This window comes from Sphaerodactylus townsendi, linkage group LG10 (genome assembly GCF_021028975.2).
Source record: "Sphaerodactylus townsendi isolate TG3544 linkage group LG10, MPM_Stown_v2.3, whole genome shotgun sequence".
NCBI lineage: Eukaryota > Metazoa > Chordata > Lepidosauria > Squamata > Sphaerodactylidae > Sphaerodactylus > Sphaerodactylus townsendi.
Window position 1 is genome coordinate 23,358,815 of NC_059434.1, and position 22,271 is coordinate 23,381,085.

General features: G+C 43.8%; 1 protein-coding gene and 2 long non-coding RNA genes across 4 annotated transcripts in view; all 3 read right to left on the bottom strand.

Moving 5' to 3' along the window:
• USP46 (ubiquitin specific peptidase 46) overlaps positions 1 to 7,741 on the bottom strand; it is a 38,713-nt gene extending 30,972 nt beyond the window's left edge. The window contains exon 1 of the mRNA XM_048509135.1: positions 7,214 to 7,741. Coding sequence (XP_048365092.1) covers positions 7,214 to 7,249 — 36 coding nt within the window. The 5' untranslated portion in view covers positions 7,250 to 7,741. The remainder of the gene's footprint in view (positions 1 to 7,213) is intronic.
• Positions 7,742 to 10,047: 2,306 nt separating this feature from the next.
• LOC125439579 lies at positions 10,048 to 10,596 on the bottom strand. The gene is made up of 2 exons (XR_007245556.1): positions 10,234 to 10,596; positions 10,048 to 10,126 (listed from the first exon to the last, which is right to left on the bottom strand). It is a non-coding gene; the product is annotated as an uncharacterized LOC125439579 (long non-coding RNA).
• A 3,173-nt stretch (positions 10,597 to 13,769) lies between these two features.
• Positions 13,770 to 22,159, bottom strand: LOC125439578. Of its 2 annotated transcripts, none has more exons than XR_007245555.1 (3): positions 22,038 to 22,159; positions 17,249 to 17,424; positions 13,770 to 14,282 (listed from the first exon to the last, which is right to left on the bottom strand). It is a non-coding gene; the product is annotated as an uncharacterized LOC125439578 (long non-coding RNA). The 2 variants fall into 2 exon arrangements; XR_007245554.1 differs by having other exon boundaries at positions 21,952 to 22,143.
• Positions 22,160 to 22,271: the final 112 nt, after the last annotated feature.

The window sequence follows — 22,271 nt, forward strand, 5'->3', positions numbered from 1 at the left end:
ACCCTTCTCAGGTTCTAGCCCCAAAATCTCCAGGTATTTCCCAACCTGGAGCAGGCAATCCTAAATCCTAAGAACACTTTCCTAGAAGTAAGTGCCAATGAATAAAGTGGGACTTATTTTCAAGTGGACTTGGTAGGACTTGCTCTCTAGCAGTGGCGTATCTGCCTAGGGACAAGGGGTACCCCTTGTCCCCGGGCGCCACTCTTCTGGTCACGTAGGGGGCGCAAAATCAGCCCCCCCACGGGACCAGGAAGTCCTGCTGTTTTGCGTGCCTCGACCCCATCCGAGGCACGCAAAAATGATGAGACAGCAAGTGGGGTCGATGGCAGTGGGGGCGGAGCCTGGGGGTGGGGCGGGGGGGCATCCTGGAGACAATTTGTCTCCGGGTGCCACTTACCCCAGGTACGCCTCTGCTCTCTAGCAATGCCATCCTAAGCGTAATTGTGCTTATGAGAACGACCCTTCTTATTTATACAGAATGTGGCTTAGTTGTTCAAAGCACTTTCTCTCAGTTACCTATATAAGACGGGCCAGTACTATCCTTACTATATTCCAGACTGTGCAGAGGAGAAAGTCGCAGAAAAGCGAAGGGTGGCTGCTAGCTTAAGGCCAGCTGGCAAGTTCATCTGTGAAGTCAGATCTGACCTGAAGCCTTTCAAGTTCCCAGCCTCCTTCTAGCCTGTCTTTCTAATCAAGATCGAAAGCCCACATACACATCAACTGAGTTGCACATACGTGCTGGGCATTTGATTAGCCACATCTTCCTACTAGTACAGTGGTGGCGAACCTTTGGCACTCCAGATGTTATGGACTACAATTCCCACCAGCCCCTGCCAGCATGCCCAATTGGCCATGCTGGCAGGGGCTGGTGGGAATTGTAGTCCATAACATCTGGAGTGCCAAAGGTTCGCCACCACGGTACTAGTACCTTTTTTTGCAGTCAAGTCAAAGCTGACTTATGGTGACCCTGTAGACAGCCTTGCTCAACCTTTTGACCCTGAAGGAAGCCTTGCAATATTTTTTTCAGACCTTGGGGAACCCCTGCACATTTAGGCTCAAATGTAGGCCAACAGTTACAAAATTATTATATCTGTTAATGTGTAGGCTTGTATATATGCATATAGGCACTGATGTGCTAGTGCAAGGAAATGTCTGAGAAGATTTCAATTCTTCATTATCATCATCATCATCAAACTTATCTATATAGTCTGTTCTAGAATCCTTTTCTTCTCTCTAGCCCCTCCTCTTCAAAACTCATCACACTGGACTGTAAGACATGACGTAATAATCATGTACAAAACGTGTTTAAAATAACAGGATAAAATAATTACAGAAAAACTGCTGCAAGAGACTGATAGGAGGGAGAGACTGATACCGTGTTTCCCCGAAAATAAGACAGTGTCTTATATTAATTTTTGCTCCCAAAGATGCGCTGTGTCTTATTTTCAGGGGATGTCTTATTTTTCTGTGTTCTGTTCGTCGGACATGCTTCCAAACAAAAACTTTGCTTCGTCTTACTTTTGGGGGATGCCTTACATTTCACACTTTAGCAAAACCTCTACTACGTCTAATTTTCCGGGGATGTCTTATATTCGGGGAAACAGGGTATCACAGACCTAGTTAAATAACTCCACTTGATTTCTTTAAAAAATGAACTTCATCCTTCCCTTCCTGCAATATTGCATTTACACCAATGGTCTCCAATTTCTTGCTTCAAAAATTAATGGATTCAACCAAATAAACAGCACATTATAGCACATTGCCAAAGAGCTCAGACAGAGTTGTAACTAGATTTGCCCTAACCTGAAATGTTTTTTTTAAGAAAATCATGATCTACAAGGGAACCCCAATGACCTCTTGTGGAACCCTAGGGCTGCAAGGACCCCGGTTGAGAAATCCTGCTGTAGGGTTTTCTAGGCAACCAATGTTTTGAGGTGGTTTGCCATTGTCTGCATCTGTGCCATGCCCCTGGTATTATCCCTTGGAGGTCTGCCTTCCAAATATTAGCCAGGGCCAAGGCTGGAAGGATGTGACTGGCCCAAGGTCACCTAGCAACTTTCCATGCCAAAGTGGAGATTTGAACCTGGGTTTCCCAGATGCTAGTCTGACACCTTAACCACTACACCACGCTGGCTCTGTGTACATGTGCATGATCAACTTGCTGGTGGCAGGTTATTATGTATGGAAGAGTTGTTCGTGTGGGTTTTTGATTCCTTAGTGCCTAACGAGAAAGATAGCAGGTTCTGCACTTGCGGCATGAACCTGGCTTCCTTCCAGCTTCCCAGTGGCACAGTACACAGGCATTTTGTCAAATCAAACGATGGCTTAGCCCTCAGTCTTCTCTTCCCCTCCCCACTGGCAGTGCTTCAGCACACAGCTGGGATTTCTTTCCGTCCTTTTCAGAAACATCCCCTGCATGCTTCACTTTCCATTTACGCGTCCAGCCTTCCCTGTGCTTTCTCAAACATCTTTTAAAAGGTTCTCAGGATTGCTCCCACAGTGGGGCAGGGAAGGGCAGGCTGGTTCTCAGCAGGCTTCTGCAATAACCTCACTGAACCGGTTCTTTCAGCATTTGGCCCTGAAGCAGAAGAAGAAACATTTGTACAGGCCACAGTAAGGGCTCTTCCCCACCAGATCTCTTCAGTCATATTCCTCTGCAAGGTAACAAGTACCAGTCAAGCTAAACAAACACACTGTTATGTGTGGATGCAACAGACAGTTGGTATACCATGGGTGTATGCAGAGGTGGGATCCAGCAGGTTCTCACCAGTTCCCGAGAGGGGGTTACTAATTGGGTCCGCTTTTCCATCTCCACACCCTCCCCTCCCCGAGAGGCAGACTGCCTTTGAATGTGAAGGTTCCATATAGCAATTGCGACTAATAATGTAACTCCCTGAACTGGGTTAATCCCTTTCAGGTACTGCAATTCATTGATTCTCAGCCTTTCATACCTTTTATCTCACCAGTCTCTATCAAAGAACCTTGTGTGTTTCACCATTGCTGTGTTCAGATTTGTGAGCTGGGGAATTTTCTATAATGTGATGATGATTTAGAAATGACCTGGTGCAAAAAAATTTTTTGGGGTCGTGGTGGGGTGGCTGCCCATGGGAGGGGGGCATCCAACTCAGGTTTTGCCCAGGGCTCAGGTTTGCCTAGGTACGCCTCTGCCCCCTTTGCTGAGGGGGGGCTGAGTGAGGGAACCTGTTACTAAAATTTTTGGATCCCACCACTAGGTGTGTGTGTGTGTGTGTGTACAATGAGATATATCTATTTCAGTAGGAATACAAGTTTCTCTGCAGTTCCTTTTCTCTGCTCCTGTTTGATGAAGCAAGATGCGTAGGCATGGACATACAAGTGCCACCAAAGAAAGATGGAGCGATATGAGAGGAACTCCTGTTATAAGCTGTCATCATCCTGTTTTTAACACTTTTAACCATCTCTAGCTTGTCTCCATGACTGAACATACATTCTGCAGGAGATCACAGCCACCGTTTACCAGGATATCAGCCTGTAAAATGTTCAGCCCGGTTTTCATCCCAGATATAGTACAGTTTCTTTAAGATCAAAGGGAAATTGTCTTTCTTCCTAATCCAGAAACATTAAACGAGAAGTATGCACAAAAGCCCTTACAGTACACTCCTACACAGTCGAAGCTAACAGGCTTAAACGGGTATAATTCTGCTTAGGAAGGCTCTGTCTGAGGGGTCACTGAGGATCTTTCCATACATTTTGGTAGGGCGATGGAAACCCAATCCAGTGTAACAATGGAGGAGACTCATTTCCTTCAGGCATCAGTGTAATAATGAAAGACACTCGGTTCCCTCATAACTCCAGATGCCCTCTGGAAGAAGTGCTGGTAATTCAGTGGGGTCATGAGAACACTGCCTTACCCTACAGGAAGGCATCATTCTCCAGTGCTGGTGAATGGTAGATATGACTTCACTAGCAAAGGGCATGCTGGGTCATTTCCCGAAGGGAAGATGACAACTTCATGTAACTGCTCTTGCAGAACCTGAAAACTGGAGGTGCTAGAAGGGGAATATAAACAAAAACAACAGAAGAAGAAGCCAAGGAAGTATTAAACTATTTCCTCATTTTCGTGAAATATCTTTCTATCTCTACATGGTAATCCTTTTGAGTCCTCCAGCTTAAGAAATACTTCTGGAGAATAAACAGGCCTGCCCAATTTTTTTGGTGTCATTTCGGTTGGTGCTGGTAAAAGGTGGCTTAGGTGGCTTTTGTATTTTACTTTGGACCAGTGCAGCTGCCAACAATTTCCTTCTATATGAAACTAAAGGGAGCAGCTTGTTTTAAGCTGTTATGTTCAGGAAGAAAGCCACATAATTTTTAATTCGAAAAAACTGGATTTTTTTCCCTGTTGTTCCCAGAACTGACGGTGCATGCGGGGAACCCAAAGCCACCCATGTCATGCTCATTGCAACTGGAGTGTGAGGAGGAACAAGAATAAGCAAGAATCTCCTTCCCTGACATATGAACACAATAAGCCTTCACGTAGGGCAAGTGTTCAAAAACGTAGTCCCTTTCGTGCCTTTTGAAGAGGGATAGTTGCAAGTGTACAATACCATGCTCTTTTTCAAAGGGAGAAAGGCGGTTCTACTCATCCTCCAGAGAACCACAATTCCACTCCCTGGAACAGGGCTTTCATTCTCTTCAAGTCCCAATTAAGTTCTGAAGTTATCTTCCCTTTCACCTTTGATAGATCAGTTCTAAAACATGCAGTACGTTTAAGATGGGGAGTAAGGAATGAACCAAAAGCTTTTACTGCCTGCAGTGAGTTTCTTACATTTCAGTAAAGAGGCCGGAGAAGTCTGAGCAAGCTGAGAAGTCTGGCAAGCGGGTCCAATACTAAGCTGTGCCTCACTCTGTGAGCACCAAGAATTTAAGCGTTCACTTATTGAAGGAAGGGTTCTGCGAGTTAGCAGACACCTCACTTAAAGGGGCAACAGATGGAGCACCTTTGCAGGAAGGACTTTTGAACTGTGTCTTGCACTGACAACCTTCACACACTGCACAGAAGCATGAGAGAGGCTTAGAAGCACTTTTCAGTATCACACGTGACTTTTAAAAACCAGGGGTGGCGATTTATGGGAATCCAGATGGTTGCTGTCCATACAGATTCCTGGAAGTAAAACACATGGATCTCTTCTGGGGAAACCACTAAAATCTGGGGCTCTAGAAATTAATCCCAGTGATTAGGGATTAGCCCAGTGAAAATTATGCACACCGCTGGTTTAGCACAGTGGTTAAGAGAATGCACTAGACATCCAGTGCATCTCTGCTTCACAAAAAACTCCTGTGGCTGCTTTAGGTTTTTTCACTCATGGCCAAACATGACAAGACAGTAGAAATTTTACGGATGGAGTTCTCAGCATTTTAAAGTTCACTGATCAAGCATGTGTGGATCCAGTTTCAGTCAGGACTGTTAAGCAACCATCCCCCCCCCTCCACATTGCTTCCACAACCTAACGCAATCTCAGCACCCAGATGATTGCCTCAGTAGGGCAAATAGTGGACCCATGAGTCTATTTCAGGTTACAAAAATGGCACAGGGGAACCCATCCCTGTCCTTCCACTCCAGGCCCATTCATGGAACTCATCCTCCATTCTTCACACAAGTATAATTATACTAGCCTAGCTTACATGGTTGCAAGGAGCATTGAGATGGTGCACATAAAGAGCATCAAACACTTAGGGCAAATGCTGCATGAGTAATACCAATGATATACTCGCCACACTGCATTTTTCCTCTGTACGCATATGGAAGTGCAATACTCACAATAGCCAAGGGGATCAAGTTAATGGATCTAGTGCAGGTGCATTTTGTGATGTCAATTCAGACGTGGAACCCACAGAATCTACCCTACTACCACACCTTGTCTGCTTTTCAAAGTACAGGGGGAAAGTACGGTTGTCAGTGCTAGAGTGCCACAGTGCACAATTTCAGCTTCAAAAGCTAAGATTCCAGACCAGGTAGGAACGAAACACCATTTCAAAGGCCATATTTTCAGAAGCGGAGGCATTATTGTTAAGCACTTGAAGACATGGCCAGTTCTGTCTACACAGCTTGGGTCTACCAGTGATTTACACAACTGCTCTATTTTACACTATGGTACCAGTGGGCCAACAGTGGAGGAAACAGTTTCACAGTTCGGAGTTTCACACTCTGTGATTGGGAATTGTATCAAAATATCTGGGACACCACCTACAAGACTGTTAAAGCACCAAATTCTGTGACATTGTGTTTGTGTAACCATTACCTGGGATTAACAAATTACAATGCATATTGACAAAAGGGGTTATTTAAACCACAGGCCCAAGGAGTGGCCAAATCTGCAGTTTATCTCATGCCCTGCTCCTGTTCATTTCCCCACTGCAGGATTTTCTTTTTCCCATGCAAAAGTTTGAACTTCATTATAACTTTTCCCATAGTTGATTTCACACACTCCAAGGCTCTGTTGAGATCCCTTAACCATTTTTTAATCACACAGGAGTTTACTATTTAAGCAAAAAAATAAAAAAGAGCATGGGAAATCTTGGCTTGCAACCAAATACATCCTTATTACAATTTCTCAGGCGACCATAGTTGAAAAAAGGACAGCTTTCCACAAAACCCAGTTTTGCGCTCCAAGTAACCCCTTGAAAAACAGTGAAGATGGGCTGAAGGGGGAATCGTCCCTATCTCACTCACACAATGTCTCAATCACAACTGTAATTTGCACTAACTAATCTTTGCAACATCTGCGGCTTCCTCCAGGAATCGAACTTCACGCGTTTATCCATTTGGACACTAACCAACATTTCCTCCACCCCAGCATACTATTCCAGTGTAATTCAACACTGTGTAAACTTGCGATGACCCTTCAGGTTCTCAGCGCCCCCTCCTCCTGGAGAAATAGAGACCTAGATCCCCAGACCTGGACTGCTTTCCTTCCCCAAATCTACGCCCTGACCGGTCCCCGCTTACTCGGAAGTAAGAGCTTCCAAGCAAGCGCGCACTTATGTTGCAGACACAACTCTGGCAGCTGAGGGCTGCATCCTCTCCATCTGATTCCGGGAAGGTGCCTTGCGAGCCCCCCAACACCCTCTGATCCCTCTATTTTGACCCCCACCCCCTGCACAGGCACTGGGGGCGGGAGAAATCCTGCTCTCCACACACCCCGCTTGCAAGCCCCCAGGCAGGCCAAGTACTCACCATATTACAAATGGAGGCGATGTTTCTGACAGTCATGAGTCTAAAGGTTGCAGTGATCCCACACCGCCATCTTTATAAAGTGAAATCCGGAACGGTCATGGCTGGAGGAGCTGGGGAGGGCCAGGCGGCTGGAGGGGGGTGGGGGAGAGAGAGAGGGAAGGAGGGAGGCGCTCGGGACCCGGAGAAGGAATAGGCGAGAAAAGCCGGCTCCTCGGTCCCACAGCTGTGCAAGATCAAAAGGAGATCGGGAGGGATCTAGTCTCCCCAGCCCGGGGGTGGGGTGGGGGCTGGCGATCCACTCAGCAGCGCAGCAGCATTGCAACTGGGATGGCTGCAAACGAGATGAGCGAACAGATCGGGATGGATCTGTCTGTTCCCAGAGGCCGGACCGGGACTTATCGGGCTCTCCTCAATCTGCCCCTTCTCCTCCTTCTTCTTCCTCTTCCCCCTCCTCCTCCTCCTTCCCCCGCGGCGGGTGCTGCTCCTGCTGCTCTTCCCTGCTTTCCATTGCAGTGCAGCGCCCGGGGATCAACTTTGACAGCGACAGGGAAAGGGGAGGTCAGCGGCGATGAGCGGCACAGCCAACCAACCGCCGGAGCGCATCTCGGGGCGGGACTCGAGGCGTAGCCAATACGGACACGCGGAAGAAGAGAGGCAGGCCCGCCCCCTTCAGGGTCAAGCGGCACCCTAGTCGGCGACAGAGTCGCTCTTGCAAGTAGTGCTAGGTGCACCTGAAGATACCAGCGACAGCCATTCTGCATCAATAGGTGCACCTGAAGAGACCATCGATGGCCATTCTGCACGAATATCTTTACGTCCCAAATGAACCAAATACTCTTAACCATATCTTGTGCTATGTAATTCAAGAATCGTTCAAATGAATCGATTTCTAAAACTTATTTTCCTTTCTATTTGTTTTGCGTGTCAACGGAAAGTGACAACAATGGTCTTCTACTTCATATTCATCAAAATGCAAATAAAGTACAATTTAAATTTTTTACTGGTCCTTCTTTTTACAATGGTATCGAGCCGATACTGCACAAATATATAATAGTGCAAACAAAATTCCTTTATGGGCGATTGATCTCTGGTTAGGTTTCTGATTTGTGGGTACTTCATCAAGCCCACCTATAAATCATAAAATGTCATAAATCATAAATTTTATTTATTTATTTATTGTTTAATCTTATATACTGCCCTATCCCCGAAGGGCTCTGTTTCTACATAGCTACAACCCCACATATCCACCATCCCGGGGTGTCCATTAATTGCTCTTGCCAGTGGCAGGCGGGTAGCACCCTAGTGGGTGACAAACTTGCTCTTGTGAGTGGCAAGTGGGTGCCCCTTCATTGCACAAGGCAGGGGCAGATGTCAGCTGCATGTTGGCCTACCTGAATTTTTGACCACCACGAGGCATAGCAGTCCAGAATGCAACCTTCCACATCTCATGTGATTCCTGTCACATCTGCATGTATGAATGAACCATGAGGGATGAAGCAGCACAGACTGGGAATGGAGTTGTTATGCTTTGCATTCAGTTGATCTGTCTGTGCTGATGCCAGTCAAATGAACAGTAACCAAGTGATGTGTGTGCATGGGTAAGCCGACCTTTGTTAACTAAGACCTTGCCCACTGTGAAGGCATCTAAACTGCACCTTGAAGCCAAGATCAAATTTGAGATTATACTTTTAGATCAGTTATGCTTACCACAGTCAACTGCTGTTACACTGCCTACCAATCTGCTCCCAAGTCCAATTCAAGGCTTCAAAGCTTTACATGACTTGGGACAGGGGTATCTGAAAGACCATCTTCTTCCATACGTTCCTACCTAGGAATTGAAAACACAGAGAAAGAGCTTCCTGACTGTCCCGCCATTCAAAGAAGCTTATCTGGTGGGCCCACAAGAAGACTTTTTCCGTGGCAGCCCCATGATAATGGAACAGTCTCCTCATGAAAGCAGGCCTGGCCCACTCACATCCAATCCTTAGTTGAAAACAGTTTTATTCAGGACTGCATGCACAGGTGTCAAACTCGTGGCCCTCCATATGTTATGGACTACAGTTCCCATCATCCTCTGCCAGCATGATGCTGGTAGGGGATGATGGGAACTGGAGTCCATAACATCTGGAGGGCCGCGAGTTTGACACCTATCATTAAAGCAATCAATTGTGATTTTAAATTTTGGGGTTTTTGTCGAAAGAGGCAGTTAATAAATGTTTTGAACAAATAAATATAAATCACGTCAGTTTTGCCACATCTGAAGCAGTGAAGACCAGCCTCTATGTTTGAAATCAAGAGCCTGATCTCATCAGGTTTGGGTCTATGGGTTGTGAGGCAGACCCCATAAAGAAACCGCCCAGAGGGCCATAGTGGTGCTCTGCTTGTGTTGCCAATTTCCAAGTGGGACTTGAAGACCCCAGAATTACAACTTATCTCCAAGTCAGGAAGTGAGGAACAGTCATGTGTGATCTGCACATTTATTTAGAAATAAACCCCATCAATTTCACTTTGTATGTATTCTGTTTTTGTTTTAATTCTACTTTTCCCCTACCTTGGAGAAAGGTAGATTTACAGATACTTTAAATATAATCAGTTTAGATGCATAAATAAAGATCAGAATGACTGTCTGGATATAAGTTGCATATGTCACAGAGGGCAGCCAGGCATGCTGATTTATGAATTCACTACGCTGGCCACTGCTCTGCAGGGGGTCTGGGTCTTAAAACCCTGTGTTCCCTCATCATCAAAGTCCACATTGCTGAAGTAGAAAGAAGGAGAAATAAAAAGGCCCCACCAGTCACAAGAGATAAAAAAAATAAAGCCAAGGCTGTTGGTACAATATAGTTAAAATATATTTATTATTCATACAAAAATTCCCTATGTGTTTTTCCCAAGAGTCTTCTTCAGGCAAATCTGTAATATATAATACGTTATTACATTACTGAGTTTATTAAAATAGTTATTTATTTAAAATTGTACAAGCAAATAAAACATATTAAAAGTCAGAATACGGGCTGTACCGTATACAGAACTGGTAGAGTTCATTCGTCCTTGAGATTGCGCTGAAGAGAAAGAAAAAAGTCCTTGTAAGTGAAAGGTAGATTCTGCACAGGGCAAATATAATGGCACAATCCAAACTGGTTGTGTTTTTTTTGGCGGGGGGGGGGGGGGGGGCTTCGCACAGGTCCCATCCCCAAAACAAGTTTGGTCCTTTTATTTCCTCCAACCTGGAATTTTCAAAAATTGCTAAATCAGCAATCCTTTCGCAAAATCTCAGGTTGGAGCCGCTTATCTTTATTTCCCTCCCTTCCACCCATTCACTGTAGGTTCCACACCATCCACCATCAGGGAGAATCTGCCTGCTTGCCATTTTGTGCAGGTCACTCAGCAGGTTGTGAGCAGATTCTCTGAGGGTCCCACAGGGTACAAAGTTCCCCAAGCATGTATTGTCGAAGGCTTTCACGGCCAGATTTAACTGGTTCTGGTGGTTTTCCGGGTTGCATGGCCGTGGTCTGGTGGATCTTGTTCCTAACGTTTCGCCTGCATCTGTGGCTGGCATCTTCAGAGGTGTATCACAGAGGGAAGTCTGTTACCCACTGTGATACACCTCTGAAGATGCCAACCACAGATGCAGGTGAAACGTTAGGAACAAGATCCACCAGACCACAGCCACACAGCCCAGAATTTTCCAAGCATGTTTTCTCCCCATAGCAATGAGCATGACCAATCTACAGCAACATGTTTGTTATTCCCCTGCCGTTGCAGGGAGGTCCCTTTTTCTTTTTTAAAATTTTTGCAAGTTGGACATGCGCAGCTACACAGTTTCAGCCAATCGGATTGTGGGACGATCGACATAGCTGTGGGGGTTCATTTTTGTTAGCCTGTGCAGCTGTGTTGCGGGAAATCTTTTTTAAAAAGAGAAGTGTCTCTGTGTGAAGGTGCGAAAGCAACCCAGATTTTTTCTATGGCCTCAATCACTGCCAGAACGATATGGATGTGAATGTGAAAAAGAAAAATAGGTTCCTTTTTAACTACTGCCACCCATTATACATTTGTTGTGCGGAATCCCCCCCCCCATTATAACATCCGTGGATCCTGCCGTCCCCCCCTCTCTCTTAGGGGATTCGTTAGTAGGACGCCATCGGTTGCAATTGTTATTAGGACACTGCATTTTAAATGGGGTTTGGTTTTAATGTATAGAGCCATTTATTTAATGACTTATTTAATTAACTTTAATATATTGATTTTATTTGTGCTCTATCTATATGTTCTGCTGTTCACTGCCCTGAGCCCTTCAGGGGAGGGCGGCATATAAATAAAAAAATAAAAAAATAAAAAAATAAAAAAACTGTATAGAATCTTATTTGTGCCTTAATGAATGCTACTATGAATGCTGAGCCCTTCGGGGATAGGGCGGTATATTAAGTTTAATTAATAATAATAATAATATAATAATAATAATAATAATAATAATAATAATAATAATAATAATAATAATAATAATAATAACAACAACTGTTAGTCTTGCAGTGGTTTTTAAAAAGAAAAGTATAAGTTCAGTAGCAAGTTGCTAATGGAAAGACCCTTCTATATACCGGTGTCCAGTTCTGACTGAATGTATCCAGTTTTCTCTTCTATCATACTTAGTACTGAAATGTGGAAAAAGTCAGAGATAGGCAGAGGTGGGGTTGATTTGTGAGGTTTGGCAAGTGACCTCATTTTGTCAGTACAATCTAAAACCATATCATGATGTCTTTCATTGAAAGCCATCTCCTTAGGCAGTAAAGTGTCAAAAATATCTAAGCAGTGATATACGTAGTAAAAACAAAGAGTATGCAGGAACTTTTGATCTTGACCTGGTGGTCCAGTTTTTCTGACGACAGCCATGCCCGTTTAGCAATACCTCTTGTTTAAACAAAATAAAAATAATAAAAGAAATATATGAAGTACTGACCTGTATCCAGCTGTGCATGGAAAGAGTTTCCCCACTTTTCTGTCTGTCTGTCTTGTTGACCACTGGAAAGATTAATTCTGGAGTACCAGGACTGGCTTGGGAGTAGTGTGAAAGGGGTGAAATGGCTACTTCTCTCTCCACTGACACTCTCTGTCTATAATATGGCCTGCCCCTACTGCTATATCTACGCCGCCCTTGAGTCCTTGCGGTTATTTGTGGTACATTTTGAGATATTAATGTATATTTTTACTGAGATTTAATTTATAGTTTTCTATTGATAAGAGTTAAGCACAGGGTAATAAAAATTCTGTTTAATATATTTTAACAGACATCTATTAGCCTTCTCAACCTTTTGGGTTCCTAGCTAGTCACAGTTCTCTCAGAACTCTCTCAGCCCTACCTGCCTCACAAAGTTTTGGTTGTGGGAAGGGAAAGGGAAGGTGATTGTAAGCTGCTTTCTGACTCCTCCTTAAAAAGTTGAGAAAAGTGGGGTATAAAAACCAACTCTTCTTCTCTTCCTCAGTCATTAATTAAAAAATCAGGAAATCAGCTGGGCCATAGTGTACAGCAGGGGTCTGCAACCTGCAGCTCTCCAGATGTTCATGGACTACAAATCCCATAAGCCCCTGCCAGCATGGTTAATTGGCTTATGGGAATTGTAGTCCATGTAGTCCATGAACATCTGAAGAGCCGCAGGTTGCAGGCCCCTGGTGTAGAGTCTAAGTGGGCAAAGCAGTGGGAAGTCAGTGTGTGCAAACATCAGTATCTATGCTGGTTGCCAATGGAGCAAGTAATGACCCATCTTCTGCCCCCAACCCACGGATGATTCAGCCATCAAAAACAGCACAGGGTGGTGGTGGAGGCGGAATCCCTCCTCCCATGAAGCAGTCCCACTCCAAATCAGACCCTGTCGCATATTTACTCAAAGTTGTGTTGGTGTAAAAATATAAAATAGCAGAATAAATAGTCACAGATGCTGCTGGTTATCTTAAATAATGTTTACCAAGAGAACAGAAGGGAAGGGAACATGGTAGAAAACAACAAAATACTCCTCTCCAGGGCCCCTTCCGCACATGCAGAAATATGCACTTTCAATCCATTCTCACAGTGGCATACAAATGTGTGGAAATCCAACAAAAGGCAGTAGTCCTGCACCCAGACTCAGCCCCAGGAAGAAGAATGGCTCCCACAGGATCTCCCCCTCCATGTTTTCATGTGCTTTGCTGTTCTTCTGAGCATGGTGTGACTCATCCCAATCCATAGCCAGACAAGCAAGGCCTTCCTGTATCTTACATATTAGCGATAAACAGGCAGGCACACATAGAACCAACCTCTTGCATCTACATCCAATCTTTCCTAGACTTTTCCCATTACTGTTTAGAATTTATTATAAATGTTATTGTTTTTATTTTGTGGGGCGGTGGGGGGGGAGAAGAAGAAGAAGAAGAGTTTGGATTTATATCCCCCCTTTCTCTCCTGCAGGAGGCTCAAAGGGGCTTACAATCTCCTTGCCCTTCCCCCCTCACAACAAACACCCTGTGAGGTGGGTGGGGCTGAGAGAGCTCAGAAGAGCTGTGACTAGCCCAAGGTCACCCAGCTGGCGTGTGTGGGAGTGTACAGGCTAATCTGAATTCCCCAGATAAGCCTCCGCAGCTCAGGCGGCAGAGCTGGGCATCAAACCCGGTTACTCCAGATTAGATACATGAGCTCTTAGCTTCTTTCCTGCCAGGCAAAATAAACTGTAAGGTTGCCATTGATTTTACCAATGCCAAGCTACATATTAAAAAAAAGTTTTTTGAAACAGCAATGGACACAAGCCCACAAAACTTACTCCATAATAAATCTTTAGTCCTTTAAGGTGCCATAAGACTCTTTGTTTTTCTTGGGACACCCCACAAACTAGTTTTATCACCCCGCTGAAAATAGTAGGAGCAAAATCAAGACTGGCGGGGTGTATGTAATTTCGACATACCCTGTTTTTTAACAGTTAAAAAAAGCAGGAAAAGCAAAACACAAAATGTTAGTTTTCAAAACAGTATCTGAAGGATCTGTACCCATGAACAATTGTTGCCATTGTATCTCTTCATAATAAACAAGACGTCCTGTGTTTTCTTTCTGTGGTGAGACAAGGGGTGGGGGTGGGGTGAGAGAACTATTTATAACACAACTGTGCTTATATAATTTTGTTCAAAGGTCACAAGAAACTCCCAGCATTTCTTTTTAGAAGCCTGCTGGGTGTTTAACTGGAATTATTACCAACACATGTTACCAGGAAAGTTCCACTTGGCTGTGTGGATGCACGTACTAAAAACCACTTTGAATGTATGTATTTTCTAGGCAGAACTTGTCCCCACACATTGAGAATTAAGATTTCCTGCTAGGCAGAATCACCTATTTTTGGTTACAAAAATAGTGATAAGAGTCAGATGTTAGGTCTCGAAGCTTGAAGCAATAAACAAACTCTGTATTGTTGATCAGCAGCATTTACTGATCGGCATCAAAGCACCCAGCTTGACAAAGCCAATTCTGGCAAACTTGGCTTTTGCTTTCCCCTTTATTCAGAAGTTGAACCCCTCCCCCCTCCCATTTCCCCAAAGAATGTGAAAAAGAGTTATTTCGGAGCTGGGGTGCCCCAAGGTTGGCAATAGACAGATATAAAGCCACCTGACCTCCTGGAACCACAGGACAATGGAAACATCCCATTTCCTGTGAGACCAAAAGTGTCAGGGGTAAGCCAAGTTATCTACTCGACATGTGAAGCCATAAAGCAAAGATCAAGGAAAGAATAGTACAGAAGTCGTAACATATAGCAGGCTGGTTACATATATCTTGTAGCAACTACATTGAATTAGGAATGCATTTCAATCAATACAGTCCCTGACATCAGGGTAGGGTTCACGAATCAAATTATTCTTGAGAATAAAAATTCTCGAGAAGAATAAAGAAGGAAGTAGTTTGGGAGCTGAACCTTATTGGTTGGGCTGAAGGATGCTGCATTATGGGTGGAGACTGACAAGTTGGTGGTCAACACTTGGCAGAGTATGCATTTGATTGGATTTCAAATGGGCAGCCCAATCCAGATCCCCAGGCAGCTAGGGATGGCGTTGCTGTGGTGCTACCCCACCGCCTCCAGGTGTGGAAGCTGTGTAATATTGGCTCCACCCACAAGAACTCCCTGGCCTGCCCCTCTGCCCATGACAGCATCCAATCAAGACACCAGCACAGCTGTGTGGTGGCCCAGATCTCCGGCTTTCACTATTGCAGAGCTGAGGGAGACCTGGCCACCAGTATCTTTGCTCCCTCTGCCACTCCTTAAGGACATTTGTGCCCCCCCCCCCTCGGCCTGGATTGGGCTGTCAGCTGTTGACTGGCAGCCCCTTGGAGCTTTCAGGGGTGGGGCAGGCTTACGTCACTTGCGGTTGTGTGCCCAAAAGTGATGGCACAGTAATGTTCTAAATTCCTAACGTGTTGCTGTAACTCCACTTCTGGGTACACAACCACAAGTGCCATTGCTGCAATGTTGCTTTCTTTCTTTATTCTGTCTCTGCTGTTCCACTGCGCAGAAATGGAAACCAGAAGCCCAGAGGCAGAAAGTTTCTCACTGGAGCAGAGGCCCCGGCCAGCCTCTTTCAAACCTTTTTGTGGTCACCTGATTTAAAAAATGGTTTTAGAAAATGGTTTTCCTGATCAGACAGTACTAGCTATGCAGGCAGTATACTTGCACAGCCCCAATATTTATTTATTTAAAATATTTCTACATCAGCTTTCTCCTGGACATTCCAGGACCCAAGGCAGGTAACAACAATGTAAAAACCATATAAAACAAGCCTGAAAGAACACATTAATAACAAAACTAAAAATTAGGTATGCCTCAACCTGCTGGATATTCTCTCTTTGCCCCCAGAGCTCTTCAGAACAGCTCTGGGAAATCCCCCCCCCCTCTGAAATACAGCATTATCTTCCTCTTTTTTGACATCAAAGAGAAGATTTACATCCATCACTTCTGATAGTATGTCTGTGCACATCCATTCACTTTCTCCTAGGGGTGATCAGGAAGATCCACAGTACTGTTCTCAGTCATAAGGAAACCATGAAGGATTAAAACGAGTGGTTTCTTACAGGGAGCAAGCAATTGCTGGGGGATTTCTGTCCAGGAATTTGCAGTCCAGATTCATCAAATAGAACTGCCACATTAAATATATGAAGTGGTTAACTTTTTGTTTGTTTGGCGGCAGTGAATTACGGGCTTCCATCCATATCATATCATATCTAGAATATTTATAGCGTCCTATTCTCCATAAATACCCCTGAGTGTGATTATCTAATGATACAGTCATTCCCTCTCTTACCATACTGCTTAATTACTTTTCATAAAGCTGTATCCCCTGGGGAAATCTGTGCCTTTATAGAGGCAGCAGGGAGATAGCTTTTTCATATGCAGCTCAGCTTTGTGTACATAATGTTTATCTTTATTATAGGTGTCAGTTTAAAATCTTCCCTGCCCTCTTTGGGATAAAAGGTTGAGTAAGGTTGCAGCTGTGGCCTTATCATTTGGGTTTCTCATCCAGTGAAGAAGCTGTGAATTACACTTGTCAAAATGTTACATACAGAGCAATTCTAAACAGGTCTATTCAGAATGTGACTCAGGTCTATTCAATAGGGCTGACCCCAGGACAGCATTCTTAGGATTGCACTCAGAGGTGGGATCCAGCAGGTTCTCACAGGTTCCCGAGAGTAGGTTACTAATTATTTGTGTGTGCCGAGAGGGGGTTACTAATTGGTGATTTTGACACGTGATTTTTGCCTTAGTTACGCCCCTTCTTTCAGCAGTAGTGCGCAGAACTTGAAGCAGTCTAGCAGGAGGTGCACCGGCGTGCGTGGCAGCCTGCGCCTGTGTGCATTCATTTCCACACCCCAAACAAATGTTGCTAAAATACAAATTAACCAAAAAGAATGTTGTACCCAAATGCTGTGTTCCAAACATAAAGTTATCCATAGGGGGGGAAAGGTGTATAGGCAAATTCACAGGGGATACTTTTATAAGCTCTTAAATGGATCCCTTGTGTTCCTAAGCCATGTACCTCTGGAGTCAGATGCTGGAGACCAACATGTTCATTCTTCTTCCTTCATGTTCCACTTTTGAGAACTGCCCAGGAGCTTCTGGCTTACTACTTTTTGGGATGGGATTTGTGAGCTCATTTTATGGTCACGTTCATAATCCAATTAGCATCAATGGAGCTGCTCTGCCGAAGACAGCCTGAAACAAAAATAACATATTGTGGAAGCTTTGAATGGTGCTTCTGTCTTTGTAAAATACACACTGCATCTGTGTGCTCTTTTCTCCTCCAGGTTTTGTATATGGTAGCCTTGAAGCATTAATTGCAGGGCACATGCACTGTAAAAGCCAAACAGTGGGTTTCTACGACAGCATGTAGGCTTCTAGCAGAACAAGAGTTATTTTCAGCATAATTTTGTAAAGGCCATATTTATACAGTTAATAATAAACCCATGCATTAGCAACAACCAAATCTAAATCGTGATTCTCTTGGTTGTTGTTGTTATTGAGTTATATTACTAATACTAACAGCATATTTTTATTTTATTTTTATTTTATTTTTCAATTTGTATCCCACCATCCCCCATAGGGCTCAGGGCAGCAAACAACAGTGGCACAAAAACAACATAAAAACATCAGTAATCAATCATAAAACATAGGCAGACAACAGAATGGTGACAAACTCACTTTCCTTGCCCACGGGAAACCAACAATGCTATTCTAAGTCAACCCAGCTGGCTAGATGCAAAAGCCTAGTGCAGGGGTAGGGAACCTGCGGCTCTCCAGATGTTCAGGAACTACAATTCCCATCAGCCTCTGTCAGCATGGCCAATTGGCCATGCTGGTAGGGGTTGATAGTGTCATTTACAGGCCAGAACGTCTCTTACAGGCCCTGCAAAAACTATATATACTATGGAATCTACTGGAGGACATTTGCAGTGCTATCCTATGAAGAGTTTCAGCCCATTGAAATCAATAGCCTTAGACTGGAGTAACCCTTCATAAATTCCATTGTTAGCCATTGCATGAAGCAGAATGGTGACCAGTCCTTCTGGAAGGACCTATTTTTTTTTTTAAAATCAGTAGCTGTTCCTTCTTCCAAAGATCTCAAAATAGCATGTATGGGCCGTATCCTTGTCCCAGTGTGTGTGTGTGTGTGTGTGAGAGAGAGAGAGAGAGAGAGAGGGAGAGAGAGAGAGGGAGAGAGAGAGAGGGAGAGAGAGATCTCCTTGCTCTTCCCCCGTATTGATTGATTGATTGATTGATTGATTGATTGATTGATTGATTGATGGAGAGATTTGGCCAGGGTCACCCATCATGCCTCATGTCTAAATGCAAATTTGCACACCAGTATTCCTTATCCAGCCCTCTGCCTACACATCACTCTGGCTCTGATTGGTTTCAAGCAAGTTGTGCCAGTGTAGGTGGCTAGAAAACCATTTCTCGACTGTTTTAAATGATCTGGAGGTATCTCATGTGATTTTTGAACTAAACAGACCTTGAGCAAGACAGCACCTGGATGCAAACCACTTTACCAGTACCAGTCAAAGCAGACCAATACTCTTCTATGCCCATTTAATTTCAAAGCTGTAATTCTAGGCAGCCTTACCTGGGAAAACGACCCACTGAATTCAGTGGCACATGCTTCTGATTAAATATGCCTATGATCATGCTACAAGCTTCTTTGAGGAAGACAGTCTTTTTCATATTGCTACAGCATATCCCCTGCCAGGTCGGATTGAGGAAGATTTTTACACTTTCACCACCAGCAAGTATAAAACTGTTCTCTCAGCATTTGCATTCTAGTTGCATTCATGACTTTGGAAAAAGAAAGCGGGCTTTATTCGTCAACAGTCTCATCTTTTTGAATATACGATTGAATAAGTCTACAGACCACTTTACTTGTAAATCTCAAACAATCTTTTACAAAAGCATAGATCACAGTGGCAAGACCAATATGTCACTTTTCTGTAACATCCTCTCCTTTATCACACTATTATATGCTTTAATCAACATCAAAAATGTCAATTTAGATATTGTTTAAACCAGGGGTCTCCAACCTATGGTCCTCCAGATGTTTATGGACTACAATTCCCATCAGCTCTGCCAGCTGGTCATGCTGGCAAGATTGATGGGAATCATAACTACTAAGTGCATAGGGGACCTGGACAATAATATAAGCTGACTGACCCTTGCGGTTGATTAAATTTAAGCTGAATATTGGGCAAATTCTAAAGAATCGAACTTGTTTGTTATTTGTTGCTTCCCGCTCCCTGGTCACCTTGTTAGGGTAGGCTACCAGGGGTGCAACTTGAGTTTCACAAAGATCGCACATCCGTATAGATTGGGCATCTTTTACTTTTAGCACCATCCTTCTAAGTCTATTGCAGCTTATGATGGCACTGTTAGTTCCTTATTACAAAAGAAAAAAATAACCTTCGAACAAATATGTATCTATTTACAGTAACTGTACCATCAGAAACAATGCTAGCAATGTTTAACCTTTTACAATGAAGCATTCTCTCTCTCTCATCGTGCCAGTGTGATGTTCATTTAGACTTCAACTCTTTTGTGGGTGAAGTTTATGGAAATTAAAGGTTTGGACTAATGCAGGGATATTATTGGCAGGACACCCGAATAAAGAATTAACACGCCACAAGGACAACTGCTAGAGATGAAAGAAAAGCCTTCTTGTAAGGAATAGTGGTAGTAATGGGATATCCTATACGTTTATTGAAAGGATAATACAATGCAGTGAATAAATGGTTACTTCATTTGCACTCCCCTTTTCTCCACAATGGAGATTCAAAGCAGCTTACATAATTCTTCTCTGCATTTTTTCTCTCTCACAGCATCCCTGTGGGGTAGGTTAAGGCTGAGAGTATGTGACTGACCCAAATTCTCCCAGGAAGTTTCCATGGCAGGGTGGGAATCTGAATTTAGATGTCCCAGTTCCTATCCAGCACCCTAACCATTACATCACACTGGCATGTGTCAAAATGAACCCAAAATCAGCTTCATTTCACGCAAGCCTTAAAGAAGACAGTCTTGTACTTGGCCGACAGATGTCAGGCTGTTCTAGTGCCCCAAATGGCTGAATAGCGGACACATTCTGTACCCAGATAATCAAAGTACAAAATATGATAGCCTTTATCATCTAAAAGGTACACGCTCTTACAAAATACTCAGAAAAGCAATCAGGGATTGGCCTCTTCCAAGCATTTTAATAATCTCTATTTAGTCAAACGTATCAAGCCTTTCTTTAGTGCATGGTATGTGGCAATATTACCCCGTTTCTCCAAAAATAAGACATTCCCTGAGAATAAGACATAGTAGAGGTTTTGCTGAAGTGCTAAATATAAAACATCCCCTGAAAGTAAGACGTAGCAAAGTTTTTGTTTGGAAGCATGCCCGATGAACAGAACACCAGAGCATGCAGCTGTGGAGCGGAAAAATAAGACATCCCCTGAAAATAAGACATAGCACATCTTTGGGAGCAAAAATTAATATAAGACACTGTCTTATTTTCGGAGAAACACGGTAGGTCTTTTTCCTGCATGACAGGAGCTCTGTCTTTAACAGGATGGCTCAACAGGCAAAATTCACAGCAGCAACTTTCCAATCTTTACATCCCCATTCAAGGGAAAAAAAGAACAGAGCCCTTGATTGGAGGCTACTGGGGATAATAAATTATGATAAACTCAGTATTATCCTATAATAAACTGAAAGGGAACTTTGTAATGAAGCTTTGAATTCGCTGCACTCCTGCTTTGAACACACCTGATCAGCAACCAACAACTCTGGACCTAATTTCTTATCACGGTGACAGAAACTGAGTTTCTATTACCGCACTCTCTGGTTTTAATTTTAAACATTCCACTGGTCAGTGATAAGAATGACAAGAGAGGCACGCAGCTGGCTGGAGCACAACATGTCGGCATGCAAGTGAGCAATAGTTTTGGGTTGATTCCTCTACTTTCCATGTGAAATGGGGAAATCGTAATAAGCCATAACACAATACAAATCATAACCCCTCCCAGTGTACTCAAGGCATAGTAAGCAGTGGCGTAGTGATTAAGAGCAGGCATACTCTACATTTGGAGGAACCGGGTTTGATTCTCCGCTCTGCTGCCTGAGCTGTGGAGGCTTATCTGGGGAATTCAGATTAGCCTGTACACTCAACACATGCCAGCTGAGCTATCCAGGTCAGAGCAATACATATTATACACACTAGTATTAAGAAATCTTTCTGAGCCATTATATCATTGTTCTCTCCTCCTCCATTTTGACTGAGTTGACAACCTCACTCAGTAAATTAGGTTATCAGCGGGCCCTTCCACACACGCAGAATAATGCACTTTCAATCCACTTTCACAATTATTTTAAAATTAGTTTTTCTATTCTACTGGTAGATAAACAGCATTAAAAGTGGTTTGAAAGTGCATTGTTCTGCATGTGCAGAAGGGTAATATATCACTGGCCCACCATCATACAGCAAGTTTCCATGGCAAAGTGGGGATTCGAACCTGGCTGTCCCAGTTTCTAGTCCAATGCTCCAAAAGTTTAAAGTCTAAACACTACACAAGGATGATTTATTGGAAGTCAAAATTGATCACAACCCCCCCCCCCTCTAATTATATCTGGTATTACATTATAGGGTTGTCCAGTTTTCAACTCTCCCCTACACATTTTGGTAATCTACCGCCATCCCTAACGTGGCATACAGACCCTGAAGTTCAGGGCAGGGTTCCTACAAAGCACATCCTTGCAAACACATCCCCTTCCATAGGCAACGCAGGGACAAGAACACGAACCAATGTACTTCTGTCTCCTTGCAGGAAACGTTGGCAGGACGAACTTTCCATTGTTTAAAACGCGCATGTCCAGACACCAAAAGATTCCAGTTTGAAAGCGCAAGAGTTTCTTCGGGCCCGGGGCGGGAGCATCACTAACTGACCAATCACACGTTCCCCCTCCGTCCACCCACCCACCCCAGCACCGTCACCCCGCCTCCCATCTCTGCGCGATGTGCCATTCAGAAGATTTTG